The sequence below is a fragment of the Zootoca vivipara genome, chromosome 3 (assembly GCF_965207765.1).
Source record: "Zootoca vivipara chromosome 3, rZooViv2.hap1.1, whole genome shotgun sequence".
Lineage (NCBI taxonomy): Eukaryota > Metazoa > Chordata > Lepidosauria > Squamata > Lacertidae > Zootoca > Zootoca vivipara.
In genome coordinates, this window is record NC_142586.1 from 117,936,948 (window position 1) to 117,952,327 (window position 15,380).

The 15,380-nt window shown below is 50.7% G+C and overlaps 1 protein-coding gene across 1 annotated transcript in view; it reads right to left on the reverse strand.

Moving 5' to 3' along the window:
• Nucleotides 1-4,536: 4,536 nt before the first annotated feature.
• KCNK3 (potassium two pore domain channel subfamily K member 3) overlaps nucleotides 4,537-15,380 on the reverse strand; it is a 98,601-nt gene continuing 87,757 nt past the window's right edge. The window contains exon 2 of the mRNA XM_035110733.3: nucleotides 4,537-7,033. Within this exon, the coding sequence (XP_034966624.1) occupies nucleotides 6,120-7,033 (914 nt within the window). The 3' untranslated portion in view covers nucleotides 4,537-6,119. The remainder of the gene's footprint in view (nucleotides 7,034-15,380) is intronic.

Genomic DNA, 15,380 nt, shown 5'->3' on the forward strand with positions numbered 1-15,380 from the left:
GTGACCTCACCTGTCCAGGTAACAAAAAGGACAAGGCACACTGCACACACACACACTTTGACTTCCTTCGTCGTTGGAGCAGCTCTTTAGCAAGAGATGCTCTGTTGGCTTCCAGCCAGCAAAGGACACTGGGATTATCCCCATATGGGTTAGATCAGGGGTCCCCGAACTAAGGCCCGGGGGGTCAGATCCAGCCCAATTGCCTTCTCAATCTGGCCCGTGAACGGTCTGGGAATCAGCCTGTTTTTACATGAGTAGAATGTGTCCTTTTATTTAAAATGCATTTCTGGGTTATTTGTGGGGCATAGGAATTCATTCATATATTTTTTTCAAAATATAGTCTGGCCCCCCACAAGGTCTGAGGGACAGTGGACCGGCCCCCTGCGAAAAAAGTTTGCTGACCACTGGGTTAGATCCACATGTATATACTTTGTAACTAAGTCTGCCTTCAGGGATCCAACTGTGAACAGAATGTGAGTAAACTACTTTTATATATACTTTACACAAGATTGTGGCGTGTTTATTCTTTTAAGAGGGATATAAGGGAATTTACCAGAAACCTAATAGTGAGAGGCTTACACAAGCCTGCAACCAGCTACCCGCTCTGCATTTAAAAGGGGAATGTGAAACTCTGCTAAGAAAAGGAACTTGCTAGTGCAAGTTAGGAAGGATATACATAAACAATATATCCTCTCCTGCCTCCCTGAACATTCCCACAAAGGAAACCATAGTGATCAACACACATTTGAGGTTCACATATATTATATTGCAGAGTTACTGGTAGAATCATAGAATTGGTTGCAAGGGACCCCCAAGGGTCATCCAGCCCAACACTCTGAGATGCAGGAATTGAAGCAAACTGTTGGTATTCAGGATAATTTTATAATATGACTTTTCTCATGGTTGTGCTGTTTAGCCTGTTTGTTAAGCTGTTTTGTTAACCGTGCTTTGTCGAAGGAGGTTGTCTTACCGAGGATTTGTTAATTATTTTATATGATTTATCTTGTAATTGTGGTGTTCTACTATGGCGCTGTGGGTTAAACCACTGAGCCTAGGGCTTGCTGATCAGAAGGTCGGCGGTTCGAATCCCTGTGACGGGGTGAGCTCCCGTTGCTTGGTCCCAGCTCCTGCCAACCTAGCAGTTCGAAATCACGTCAAAATGCAAGTAGATAACTAGGAACCGCTACAGCGGGAAGGTAAACGGCGTTTCCGTGCGCTGCTCTGGTTCGCCAGAAGCGGCTTTGTCGTGCTGGCCACATGACCTGGAAGCTGTACGCCGGCTCCCTCAGCCAATAATGTGAGATGAGCGCGCAACCCCAGAGTCGGTCACGACTGGACCTAATGGTCAGGGGTCCTTTTACCTTTACCTTTACTATGGCATTATTTATTGTACGTAAGCCGCTTTGTGACTCGGGTGGGTTAAAAGTGGCGTACAAACATAGTAATGAAACGAAATGAATGGAACCCCATCAGGAGAGCCTGGCTGGGTCAGAACAAAAAGCTTGACTTGCATCCTGCAGAAAAACAGATATTCCCAGGCATCGGTGCCATCGGTGATTTTCCAAGGGGGTGGGGGCAAAGGAAAACACAGAAAGAGAGGGAGCAAGTTAACACCCTCCCCCCAAAAAAATTAGAAAAGTGCCTGTACATTTTGCCTCCTATCTCAGGTCCTACAAAGGCTAGAAACTTATTCTTGATTATTTGGGGATTATAATCTGGGGATTATGGTTCATATGGGGGGGACTGCCCTCTTTGTCCCCCTGGGGGCACACATATTTAGAACCTCATAATCATTGAATTGTGGAGCTTTAAGGGACCTCCATGGGAGTTGTTCACAGAACACGTAGATTCACAGTCTCCAGGTGCGTGTTGCCTGGTCCATGCAGTTCTCTGTTGTGAGATGCTGCCTAAAGAAGGCAAGGGATTAGTGAGGAATGCTGGGAAGAACACAGCTAGGCCAAAATGCTACAAGACTACAGCTCCCATAATCCCCAGTGGCTGGCCGGGAATAAATGGAACTCTGGACCAGTATCCTCAGGAGAGCAGCGTGTTGGCCACCCCTGAGTTCGAAGGCCAGGGACACAGGAGGGGCGGCGCAAGACCTCCCTGCCATGTTTCAGTTTCAGTAAATGTCATCTTTGAGGTCCTGAGCCAGCGCTTCACTGTGTTCCTAACACTGGATCTGAATTGTGAAGGAAGTGCATCTGAGCATGTGCAGAGCGCCCACCCGTCAAGTAAGCGGAACTTGCACCCGGAACCCTGGGGAGCCACTGCTAGGCAGCATGAGGGTTCCTGTGCTGGGCTGAACCCGATCTGGTCTCAGTACGAGCTTCCTGACTTCCTGGGATCCTACAACCCAACCTTTTGCTCCTCTTGGATCCGGGTTTCCAGGAAGAATTGATCCTCCGCTTGAGAAACTCATTTCCGCCAACCGGCAGATATTGCTTCCTCGCCTCCCTTATTTCTCCCAGGTAATGAAATGCGTGAGGGAAGATCTCATTCGCTCAATGCCTCCCCTCCCCTCCCCCCCCCGTTAAGCCACTATTGCTTAACGACTCGGGATGGGCACGACTGACAGCAGCACGAGCAATATGCTCGCTTGATGCTTCCTGGCCTAATTCTGCCTCCTAAGAGGCCTTTACAGCTTTGCCAAAATGGACGTATCAGAAGGGGTTTTTATCGAGCGGGGCTGTGAATTGCACACGCACATGCGCATGCAGAAAGATGATTTTCTTTCTGCACCCTCCTTCCGAAAAGAGCCAAGGGATTGTTCCTCCTCCATCGACCCATCCATCTCCCCCTCCATGCTTTGGCGCTCTGGAACCACAGCCACAGGGCACAGGGAGGCACCCCAGAGGGTCCGTCTGCAACCCAGGCAGCCTCGACTTCCTCCTTTGCCTACGTGACGCTTCTCGGGTTGCCTCTGCCGCCACAGCTGGGGTCACATGGGCAGAAATATAAAAAGCTTTCGCCTAAGACCGTCTTAGCCTAATTTGCTTGCTGATGCGTGGGTCTGTTTTAGTTGGGAAGCAGAGCTGGGCTGTGATCCTCTCTCTCTCTCTCTCTCTCTCTCTCTCTCTCTCTCTCTCTCTCTGCTTTCCTCCCGATTCCCTCCGCTGCACCACACACAGAGTGCTCTGCTCTCCTCCACACCGATGTTCAGCAAATGTGCAGAAGGAGAAGCAACGGATGCATGGCCGTCTTAAGCCCATCTAGGTCCCTCCAGCGCCCCCCTCCAGAGCCTCTCCAAGGGCCCGGGAGTGCCGAGTGGACCGCAGAAGCAGCGGGAGGCGACCTCCGAGGACGCCGCGCCACGCCTCCTTCTCGTTTCCCCAGCGCTGGGTTCCGTTCAGTCAAGCTTCGCCACCAGCGCGCGCACCGCGGGACCAGCAAGAGCTGCTTGGGCGCTGTGCGCGCACTGGTGGCAAAGCTCGACTGAGCGGAACCCAGTGCTGGGGAAATGAGAAGGAGGCGCAGCACAGAGTCCTCAGAGAAGGAGCGCAGTCCTGGCCAGATCGCCGGATCCCTGAGCTCACTTGGCGCCCTTCCAGCGCCCTCCAGCACCCGGCGCCGTGGTTCTCCGCGCCACTAGCCTCTATGGCTAGGACGGGCCTGAACGGATGCTTGGGAGAAAGTTAATGCTCTTAGCTCTAGAGCAGGAGGTCACAGCCACGGACGGAGGGCGAGGTCAGTGGAACTTGCCCCTGGAAGGAAGAGAATGGGGACAGGGGTTCGCAACCACCATCATCACTCAGAAAGAACAGCGGCCTCTAGGACCAGCCCCAAACATTGTGCTGCTCAAAGGGGGTGGCAAGATGGTGTCCTCTCTCCGGGACGACCTAGGACGTTTTGCCGCTGGAGATGGAAGGGAAGCACTGGGACTCCTCCTCCTCCTTTGCAACCCCCCGCCCACTGCCACAGCTTCCACCATCTGAAACAACTAGAATTGTGCCTTGGTTCTCAAATGGAATCCGTTCCAGAAGTCCGTTCAACTTCTGAAAATGTTCAACAACCAAGGCACGGCTCCTGATTGGCTGCAGGAGCTTCCTGCACTCAATCGGAAGCCGCGGAAGCCACATCGGACGTTTGGCTTCCAAAAAACGTTCACAAACCGGAACACTCACTTCCAGGTTTGCGGCGTTCAAGAGCCAAAGTGGAAGAGTACCAAGGCATTTGACAAGCAAGGTACAACTGTAATATAAGATGGGGGACACATCCTGCGCAACTGTCCTGTTTTAAGTGGGACATCCTGAATCTACAGACGTCACCCCAGCTTCTGATCCCAACCTCTAAAATAGATGTCCTATTTTAGCTCCAGGACTGTGGCCGCCCCAGAGCATCGGGCCAAAAGACACACTTTTGGGGTCCCACGCAGTGGCAGCGCAAGTCTGTTGGCTCACGCCAGAGGCTGGAACCAACTCTACAGTTCTATGATTCTAAGAACCAGAGGCCACTCCAGGAAGCCCCGTCTCTGTGCTGCTTTTAAAATTCTGCTCCAGTAAGGCAGGTAATAGTATCATAGTCATGATTCGAATCCAATGCCGATGAACTTTAATTGTTTTTTAGAGAGAGAAAAATCACAAACTGGTGTGGAAACATGGAGAACTGAACAGGAAAAGATGAGAAACCAAAATGGGCAGATCGGATGCTTCTCTGAGTGTGTGTTTCAGCTCTTGGAGAGAGTTGGAAGAGGGAGGGGGGCCACTGGTCTGGCTGACACCCCACAACATTCTAGCATGCCCCCAGCAGCTATGTGGGTTAGTTCCAAGGCCATTGGCCAACATCAATGGCAGAGATGTGGCTGGTTCTCCAATAGGAGCAAATGGCTGGTCAATGGGGGTCAATAGACTTCTCACTTGCTCATTTTTGCCTGGCAAATGCCCCTCTTTTGTATGGCTACTGCATTTTCGCAGGAAAACTGCAGTTCCTAGAAGAGTGGGTAGATCCTGGCTGCAGCGGCGATGGATCAGAGCTTGTTCTGCCCCCACAAGTCAAGACGTTGCTGGCATGATACTCCGCTGCGCCTAAAGAAAAGAGCAACACAACCCCCCCTACAAAACAGAGACAGGTTTGAGAGGAAGCTCTAGGGGCTGAGGGCAAAAAGAGGGAAGGGTGGGTCAAGTCTGGGGAGATGTGGGGCACAGCTCTGAGACCCGTGGAGCAGGACTTGGGTGTTTCACGGGCTTCATGGACTCTTGCATAAAAGGTTTTGTATAAAACTGCAAGGAAGGGCGTTGCGGAAAACACACAAGCCCAGAGGAGGGGAGATGGCCCTGAATGAGCAGGACGCAGCACATCCATGTCCGCCTTTGGCCACACAAGAGCCAACGCCTCCATCGAGGTACCCGCACACCATTCGTAACTGAAGACATTTGCACACTTAGGGTGAGAGTTCCCTGCCCCGTATCTGATGCACAAACCCCTCTGCACAGGGGGGGAAGGAAATAACTCACCCCTGAAATGAAGGGGATCAAATGAATGGAGCGGGGCGACACAGAACTTGATTTCCCCCCATTTATTGGCCCGGGTGGGAAGAGATGCTATGTCCTTCCATCAGTCTCACAGAGGTATAAATCAAAGTGTGGACACTCCACCAGCAGAGCCGCCTCTCCCCCCCCTGCTTCATCCCATACACCACTCCCGTAAGGGTGGGGGGGAAACCCCGATTTTCAAGTTTCACATTTTTGTGGGGCTGCTGCAACTGGGAGCATTGCATTCAGAAGTGCGGCCGGCGGGACTCCCATCCTGGAGAGAACGGGCTCCAAGCTGCTGACCCCTCTGGAGCAGCTTGACCTCCATATCTCTTCCCCCCTCCTTTCTGCAGCTGAGCCCCTTCCGAGCTCTCCATGACTCGGTTTCCCCATGACACCGACCCAGAGAGCCAACCCCGCTTTTGCTCTGTCCTCCTGGGCTCACACCCACGACACCTGGCCCAGCTGCCGACTCTCCCCTTCCCTTGTAGATTGTCACCTGTATGAATTCTAGGTTCCGGTGGGCACCGTTCCTCCCCGCCTGGGGTCTCTGCGTGCCCACCTCCCTACCCCACCCCCACCGGTCTCCTCCTCCTCCTCCCCTTCCTCTGCCATTTAGGACAGTCCTGGAAAGGGTCTCGCCAGCCTTCACACTGAGCTGCGCCGCTTCATGAGTCCCTGGAAGGGGGACAGGCTGTGCAGGCCCGTGGAGACGGAGCTGATGGCCGAGCGCTGGGCGTTGCAGAAGCACCGGTTGGGCGGCGTCTCCGGGTAGCGCCCCGGGGACGAGTGGCTTTGCTCCATGCAGGTGTCCGAGGTGGAGAGGTCCCTGGGGATAATCATGGGGATGGAGTACTGCAGCTTCTCCCGGCTCTTGTACCAGAGGCAGGAGCACATGGACTGGAAGTGCAGGACCTCGGCGTAGACGTTCCGGAGGCCGGCCCCCCGGCCCCCGGCCCCGCCGCCCACCACCCCCACGCCCCCCAGCGCGGCGGCCGTCGAGGACGCCGTGGTGTCTGTGGTGTGGACGCTGCTGGCTTGCCCATTGCGGCTGAGCAGCGCCCGGTGCTCAGCGTCCCGCTTCTCGTCCTCGGCGTTCATGGTCATGAAGCGCAGCACCACCAGGTTGAGGAAGGCTCCGATCACGGTCAGGCCGGTGAGGATGTAGATGAAGCTGAAGGCCACGTACTGGGGCTGAGTCTGCAGGGCCTGCTCCTTCTGCAGAGCCACATAGTCTCCGAAGCCGATGGTGGTGAGCGTGATGAAGCAGTAGTAGTAGGCTTGGAAGAAGGTCCAGTTTTCGTAGTAGGAGAAGGCGGCCGCCCCGATGCAGAGGGTGCTGATGCAGGAGAAGAAGCCGATGGTGACCATGTTGGCCATCGAGACCTCCGGCCGCCTCATCCCAAGGCACTTCTTGATGCGGTGCAGGAGGTACCTCACCAGGGTGTTGATCCTCTCGCCGAGGCTCTGGAACATCACCAGGGTGAGCGGGATCCCCAGGAGGGCGTAGAACATGCAGAATACCTTCCCGCCATCGGTGCTGGGGGCCGCGTGGCCGTACCCTGCGGAACAAAGACACAAAGCAGAGGCAACCCTGGTCAGTAGCACCTCGTGGGTTACGGGGACCGGTCGCTGGCGGGGAGGAAGGTGGAGGGAAGGGCCTCCAGCCTCCTGGTCTGGGCTTCTGCAGGCAGGCAGGCAGGCAAGGCGTGCTGGGAGTTGCTTCCTCGTCCTCCTCCTTCCTCGTCCAAAATGGCAGCCAGAGAGAAGGGAGGGGAGTCAGGATAGGCGCTGCTCCGGCCTGCAAACTCGGTGGTGGTGTGTGCCCGTCTCAGCCATGGTCCTCCTCTTCCGGTCCATGTGCTCCTGCTTCTGGTACAAGAGCCCGGAGAAGCCACGAGGCTCCATCGCCACGATGATGTTGCGGCCGCCGCCGCCACCCCATCCCTTCAGCCTGGGCACACAGCAGAGCCACACCACCAAGTCTGCAGGCGGGAACAGCAGCCACCTCAAGCAAAGCGAGGAGGCAAAGCGGGGGAAGGGGGGACCAGGGATGTGGGGGGGTTGACCTTGTCATAGGACCCACCATATGGGGCATGGAGGGCTGTGGGGGGGGAGGAGGAGGAGGACAGGATGGGCAAACGGAAACTTGGAAGGGTGGAGGGGGGAATCGGAGGGGAACAAACTCACGGAGTGTGGTGTGGCTATGCAAAGTGCCCGAGGTGTGCTTCCCCCACATACCTGGACCCAACATTATCATATTTATTTATTGTTAAGTAGGGAGCTGACAAGGAGAACAGGTCGTTCACAGATCAGAGAAGGACAGCGAAACACCAGCTATCTTACAATTAGTGGGGGCTTTCCCCCCCATTAAGGAAGCAGAACAGAAAACACACGGAGACTTCTAAAGGTTGGTCCTGCCTAGATGAAGCAGTTGCCCGGACTGGCTTGTAACGCCCCACCCCCTCCACTCCTCATCCCTCTCTCTCTCTGGCCCTTCATTCTGTCTACGCAAGTCCCAAGGGACCCTCTCTGTCTCTGCCTGGCTCTCTGCTCTGCAACATGCATCTGGCGCCTTCTTCTGGGATTGCCGGCTGTCAGAAGAGAAGCTGTCAGGGTGGCTCTGTGGTGGAGCTGCCATATCTGGTTCCTGTCTCTGCCCTGCCCTGCCCTGGGCCACCCTGCCTGTTTCCTCCTCTTCCTCCTTCTCCAAGATCCCAGCACTTCCCAGCTCTTCCCCTCCTCTGGGGCGTGGGCCTAAACCACTATTCCCACGGCTAGGATCTAGAATCCAAATTCTCTCCCTCTGTGCGTTCCCTGCTTCCACCATTCCTCTTCCTGCAGCCAGTGCCTGACCCCAGGGCAGAATACAGCATTACAAAACGAACATTAAAAACAAACAAACAAACAAACCAACAACAACAACAATGACAACAACAACAACAACAACAACAACAACAACAACAACAACAACAACAACAATGTATTATCTATATCCCGCCCATCTGGCTCGGTTTCCCCAGCCACTCTGGAAGACTCCCAACAGAATATCAAAAACACGATAAAACACCAAACATTAAAAAACTTCCCTAAACAGGGCTGCCTTCAGATGTCTTCTAAATGTCAGGTAGTTGTTTATTTCCTTGACATCTGCTGGGAGGGCGTTCCACAGGGCGGGCGCCACTACTGAGAAGGCCCTCTGCCTGGTTCCCTGTAACCTCACTTCTCACAGGGAGGGAACCACCAGAAGGCCCTCAGCGCTGGACCACAGTATCCTAGCTGGACGATGGAGGTGGAAATGCTCCTCAGGCATACTGGGCCGAGGCCGTTTAGGGCTTTCAAGGTCAACACCAACACTTTGAATTGTGCCGTGAAACGTACTGGGAGCCAATGTAGGTCTTTCAGGACTGGTGTTATGTGATCTCGGTGGCCGCTCCCAGTCACCAGTCTAGCTGCTGCATTCTGGATTAGTTGTAGTTTCTGAGTCACCTTCAAAGGTAGCCCCACGTAGAACGCATTGCAGTAGTCCAAGCAAGAGATATCTAGAGCATGCACCACTCTGGCGAGACAGTCTGCGGGCAGGTAGGGTCTCAGCCTGTGTACCAGATGGAGCTGGTAGACAGCTGCCCTGGACACAGAATTGACCAGCACCTCCATGGACAGCTGTGAATCCAAAATGACTTCCAGGCTGTGCACCTGGTCCTTCAGGGGCACAGTTACCCCATTCAGGACCAGGGAGTCCTCCACACACACCTGCCTGCCTCCTGTCCCCCCAAAACAGTACTTCTGTCTTGTCAGGATTCAACCTCAATCTGTTAGCTGCCATCCATCCTCCAACCGCCTTTCGGCGGTTGAAACAACTTTCGACCCTAAGAACACAGTGGGTCCTAAGAACATACTATTCCAGTGTCAAGAGTAAAGAGGTGTTTCTTCTACAACCTTTGGAAGCCATACAACGAAGGCGCCAGGCACACCTCTGTGCGGGGATCCATAGCTTAGGGGCCACCACTGAGAAGACCATATCCTGTTGGACCAGAACCACCCCTGAGCCTCTGGGGATGAACTACCAAGAGAGCCCGAAGGAAACAGACCTCTTGATATTTCACCTTCTGGTTCTCCGTCACAAAGCCTGGTTGATTTGCACAGCTTCCCCCCCCCCATTTCAATTTGGAAGCCTGCTTGATGCTTGCACCCAAAACGAGACAGAAATTTCAACCAGTCAAATCTAGGGATGGGGGAGAACATGTTTAAAACCAGCTCTGTCCAATCCACACTTTCCAAGACGATATGCAGACTGAAACTCAGGCGTCCTTCAAAATTCGCACTTAGCCGAATTTTGCAATACAGTGCTCCAACCAAGCAATGCTTACATAAATGAAAATATTACAGGAGCATGTGCATAAGAATGAAGGTATTAATGCAAATAATGTACAAAAATAATAGAGGAAAATGTGCAAAAATATGATAAGGCTGCATATAAATATGTGTTTATAAGGACAGATTTGCACTGAAATGCTGACAAATTTTCATTGGTAATCACAAATTGCCACCAGATGCAGAGGACTGTGTTTAAGACTGGGGGGAAATGAGAAAGTGAGAGATCATAAATTGACAGGTCCTTCCATCCCTAGTTAAATCGGATACAGGAAATGACAAGATCCATAAATCTCAGCCATGGTTGTTACTGGGCAGGAGAAGCCAGGCCTTCGAGACAAACTAGACAGCTAAGTTGCTCCCCATTGCTGGCCCTTTGCAGTCCCAGATTTATGTATAAGCTAAACAAGCTTAGGGCCCCACTCTCAGGGGAGGGGGATTAAAGGGAAAAAACCTGGATGTACACTTCCAAAATTTAAGATAAAAAGCAAATAAAATAAAACCTATCATACAGTTTTGTGTTGTGTCGGCTCCTGTGATGTAAGTCATGGGCCCCGCCTGCTCGCCTGCTCCCTCAAATATCCCTGGTTTGCTCCTTTCTATATATAGGGTGCCTACATTCTGCATGTATTTCTTGCATGGCAACATGTGCAAATGGCTTTAGATACCCATGAGGTCCATAAATGACCATATAGCAGCGTTTCTCAACCGCTGTTCCGCGGCACACTAGTGTGCCGCAAGACGCTGGCTGGTGTGCCGCGACGTGTGGCGACGAGAAGGGCGATTTGCATTGTCACGTGCCTGGCGGCCGCCAATAAGCAACTCTGACCCACCGGAAAGGAAGCTGGCCGGGTCACGACGCGGGGCGAGCGCAGCTCTCAGCAGCCACCACCACGGGAGGGTGGTTTTAGACAAACTTAAAGGAGCTGGCTGGATGAGCTCAACCTGAAACTTGCTGAGCAAAGGATTGTGCTGGCAGAGAAATCAGCGGCTTGTGAAGCCTTATTACAGGAGATTGCAACCAACACAGCAATTGGCAAGTGTTTCTTACAGCCATAATTATATAGTCAATATAGGGCGGCACAGAGTTAAATTTTTTAACTTTTTTAATGGTGGTGTGCCTCGTGATTTTTTTCATGGAACAAGTGTGCCTTGGCCCAAAAAAGGTTGAGAAACACTGCCATATAGCATATATTCATCACAAAAAACAGTGGTCCTTTGTTGCTGACAAAGAAAAGCTGGACATATAAAGGGCCCCATTCCCTTCAGTAGCTTAGGGCCTCATCAAACCTGAATCCGGCCCTGGCCCTTTGTAAAGGGGAAGGGGGGACTAGTGGGAAGAGCTCGCTGGCAGTTAACCCATGAACAAGCTAGGCTTGAACTTAAGTCGAGTTGTGGACTCGGATAATGAGCTGAGGGAGGGGATGAGAAAACTTTGAGATCAACACAGCACATTTTGAACTGTGACAATCTCTTTGGCGCAGTCCAGTTGCACATTTGAAGGAAGGCACACAGCCACAACTCTTCACAGCTGGCGAATCTCTGTCCAGGAATCAAAGAGCATCAACTCAGAAGACCTTCTGGCATATTATTATTATTATTATTATTATTATTATTATTATTATTATTATTATTATTATTTATACCCTGCCCTTCTGGCTGGGTTTCCCCCGCACTCTTGGCGGCTTCCAACAAATACCAAAATACATTAAAATATCACAGATACTTCCCTAAAGAGGGCTGCCTTTAGGTGTTTTCTAAATGTCAGGTAGTTGTTTATCTCCTTGACCTCCGATGGAATGGCGTTCCACAGGGCAGGTGCCACTACCGAGAAGGCCCTCTATATAGAAGGAGGCATTCTTACTGCCAAACCAGCCAGAGGATGCTAACACCATTTATAGTGGTACCTCGGGTTGCGGACCAGATCCATTCCGGGGTGCCGTTCACACCCCAAAAAGTCTGCAACCTGAGCGGCGCTTTTGCACGAAAGCACGACAGAGCACTTCTGCACATGCGCAAAGTGCGCAGAACGCTTCTGCATATGCGCACGGGGTGAAACCCAGAAGTAAGCACTTCCGGGTCCGCCACGTTCGCAACACGAAAAAACGCAACCCGCAGCGGACGCAACACGAGGTATGACTGTATGGGCTTGTTTTATTTCATAGAATTTATACACCTCTTGACTGCAGGAGGAAAAAACAAACAGACCTCAAAGCAGTTTACAAAAAAGAGAAAGCAGTAAAATGATCACTAAGAAAAAATTGCAGGAATGCAGAAATAAAAATCGCCCTCGTGCATCCGCAGCAGCACATGGACGACTTCCTCTGCTCCAGATGCAACAAAACATGTCTCTCCTGAATCAGTCTCTGCAGCCACATCTGGTGCTGCATCCTTCCAGCGGTTTGACTCTGCCCACAAAGGCACACTCTTCCCTTGTCTCCCGAGACAGGCGGATGTCAAGAAAAACGAGCAACAATTACCATACTTTTCCGTGTATTAGACGAGGGTTTTTTATTTACAAATAAGCTAAAAAAATTGGAGTCGTCCTATACACAGATAGTGCATAGGGGTGACGTTTGATTGGCTGTTACTGCGACCTGGAGATTGTCAACGGCTATTGGGCATGTTATTGGTGGCTGCGACAAGGGGTGGTGTTGATTGGCTGTTGCTGCGTTAATTGGGCGGCCAATTGGTGGCCAGTGTGGTGTAGTAAATAATAATAATAATAATAATAATAATAATAATAATAATAATAATAATAATAATTTATTTATTTATACCCCGCCCATCTGGCTGGGTTTCCCCAGCCACTCTGGGCGGCTTCCAACCGAATATTAAAAACAGTACAGCATCAAACATTAAAAACTTCCCTAAACAGGGCCGCCTTTAGTTGTCTTCTGAAAGTAGAATAGTTACTTATTGCCTTGACATCTGCTGGGAGGGCGTTCCACAGGGCGGGTGCCACTACCGAGAAGAGCGGTTGACTCGTAATCTGGGGAACCGGGTTCGCTTCCCCGCTCCTCCACATGCAGCTGCTGGGTGACCTGGGGCTAGTCACACTTCTCTGAAGTCTCTCAGCCTCACTCACCTCACAGAGTGTTTGTTGTGGTGGAGGAAGGGAAAGGAGAATGTTAGCCGCTTTGAGACTCCTTTGGGGAGTGATAAAGCGGGATATCAAATCCAAACTCTTCTTCTTGTGCCTGCGATGGGACAGATGACAAGCAGCTATCGCGACGTGTGTGAGCAGCAGCGCAGGGCAGGCGGGTGAGCAATTTTTTGCAATCATCCCTAAAAAGAGCCCAACACCTCAGAGCCACACACACACACTCACACACATAACCAAGAAAAATCTCAACAACTCTGGGCAAATGTGAAATGACACCAACCGAAGAGGCTCCCGATTGAAGAGGTTGTGTTGGTGCACATAGGGTAAAATGATCTCGCAGGTAAACAGGTCCCAAGTTTACACAGAGTCATAAAATCGTACAGTTGGAAGGGACCCCAAGGATCATCTAGTCCAACCCTCTGCAATGCAGGAATACATATGCAGCTGGCCCATATGGAGATCAGACCTGCACCACACTCTAGCCAACTCAGCTATCCAGACACATCATTGTAAATTTAATTTAAATTAAAAATATGGTGTGTCTTTTCAATTACCGTCTCAGCAATCTTAAGAAGCATTTTAACTATAATACTAAGAATCATAGAATCATAGAATCAAAGCATTCTTGACATATGTCTGTCAAGCCTCTGCTTAAAGACCTCCAAAGAAGGAGACTCCACCACACTCCTTGGTAGCAAATTCCACTGCCGAACAGCTCTTACTGTCAGGAAGTTCTTCCTAAGGTTTAGGTGGAATTTTCTTTCTTGTAGTTTGAATCCATTGCTCCGTGTCCGCTTCTCTGGAGCAGCAGAAAACAACCTTTCACCCTCCTCTACATGACATCCTTTCATATGTTTGAACATGGCTATCATATCACCCCTTAACCTTCTCTTCTCCAGGCTAAACATACCCAGCTCCCTAAGTCGTTCCTCATAAGGCATCGTTCCAGGCTGACTGGGCAGCCTGACATCAATTTGTATTATAACAAATGGAGAACTGAGGCAGCAAAAAAACTTCTGGCCCAGGACCATATCAAGAAGGCACAGGAGAGATTATGTATGTCAGCCCAGTTCTTCAACCCCACCCAAGAAAAGCACAACCATTCGCAGGAGGGACCTTTTTCTTGGGATCTTCTGGAATCATCTTGCTCCCACTTCTTGGACCAATAAGTATACCTGAGCAGCCCTTTTCTGTTATTTGCACACAAAAACCCGTTGACTTATTTACAGTACAGAGGCACATAAGGAGGAAATTATCCACACACTCTCGACAAGCAAAGGAAACTCACAAGCAACATTATCCGGTGAAGCTGGCTGGTCACGGATTTAAGACAGCAGATAAAGGAGATATTAAAAATATTATTTATATTATATTTGTTGTTGTTGTTGTTTAGTCGTTTAGTCGTGTCCGACTCTTCGTGACCCCATGGACCAGAGCATGCCAGGCACTCCTGTCTTGCACTGCCTCCCGCAGTTTGGTCAAACTCATGTTCGTAGCTTCAAGAACACTGTCCAACCATCTCGTTCTCTGTCGTCCCCTTCTCCTAGTGCCCTCAATCTTTTCCAACATCAAGGTCTTTTCCAAGGATTCTTCTCTTCTCATGAGGTGGCCAAAGTATTGGAGCCTCAGCTTCAGGATCTGTCCTTCCAGGGAGCACTCAGGGCTGATTTCCTTCAGAATGGATAGGTTTGATCTTCTTGCAGTCCATGGGACTCTCAAGAGTCTCCTCCAGCACCATAATTCAAAAGCATCAATTCTTTGGCGATCAGCCTTCTTTATGGTCCAGCTCTCACTTCCATACATCACTACTGGGTAAACCATAGCTTTAACTATACGGACCTTTGTAGGCAAGGTGATGTCTCTGCTTTTTAAGATGCTGTCTAGGTTTGTCATTGCTTTTCTCCCAAGAAGCAGGCGTCTTTTAATTTCGTATTATTTTTAATATCTCCTTTATCTGCTATATTAAATCCGTTATATTATTTACATCCCCTTAAAAGAAATCCCTCAATTTACATTACTGCCTGCACACATAGCAGGCAGTGGGCATAAAACAAGAGAGGTTTATATAGGCTATGATGGAATTCAAATAAGGAGATTAGACAAATTTATGGAAGACAGTAAGGCCATCCATGAGTATGACAAGGGAGAAACAGCATGGAAATTTGCACCCCGTCCAGCTTGCCCTTTTCAGAAGTCAGCTTCCTTCCATTCAATTGGCATAGCTGCCAAGTTATCCCCTTTTTTAAGGGAAATTCCCTTATGCTGAATAGGCTTCCTCGTGAGAAAAGGGAAAACTTGGCAGCTATGTTCAATTGGACCTCCTGGAGGCCAGGTCAGGGTGTAGACTTGTAGGACCTAATAATTGTAGAATCGTAGAGTTGGAAGGGACACCCAAGGGTCCTCTAGTCCAGTGTTTCTCAACCTTTTTT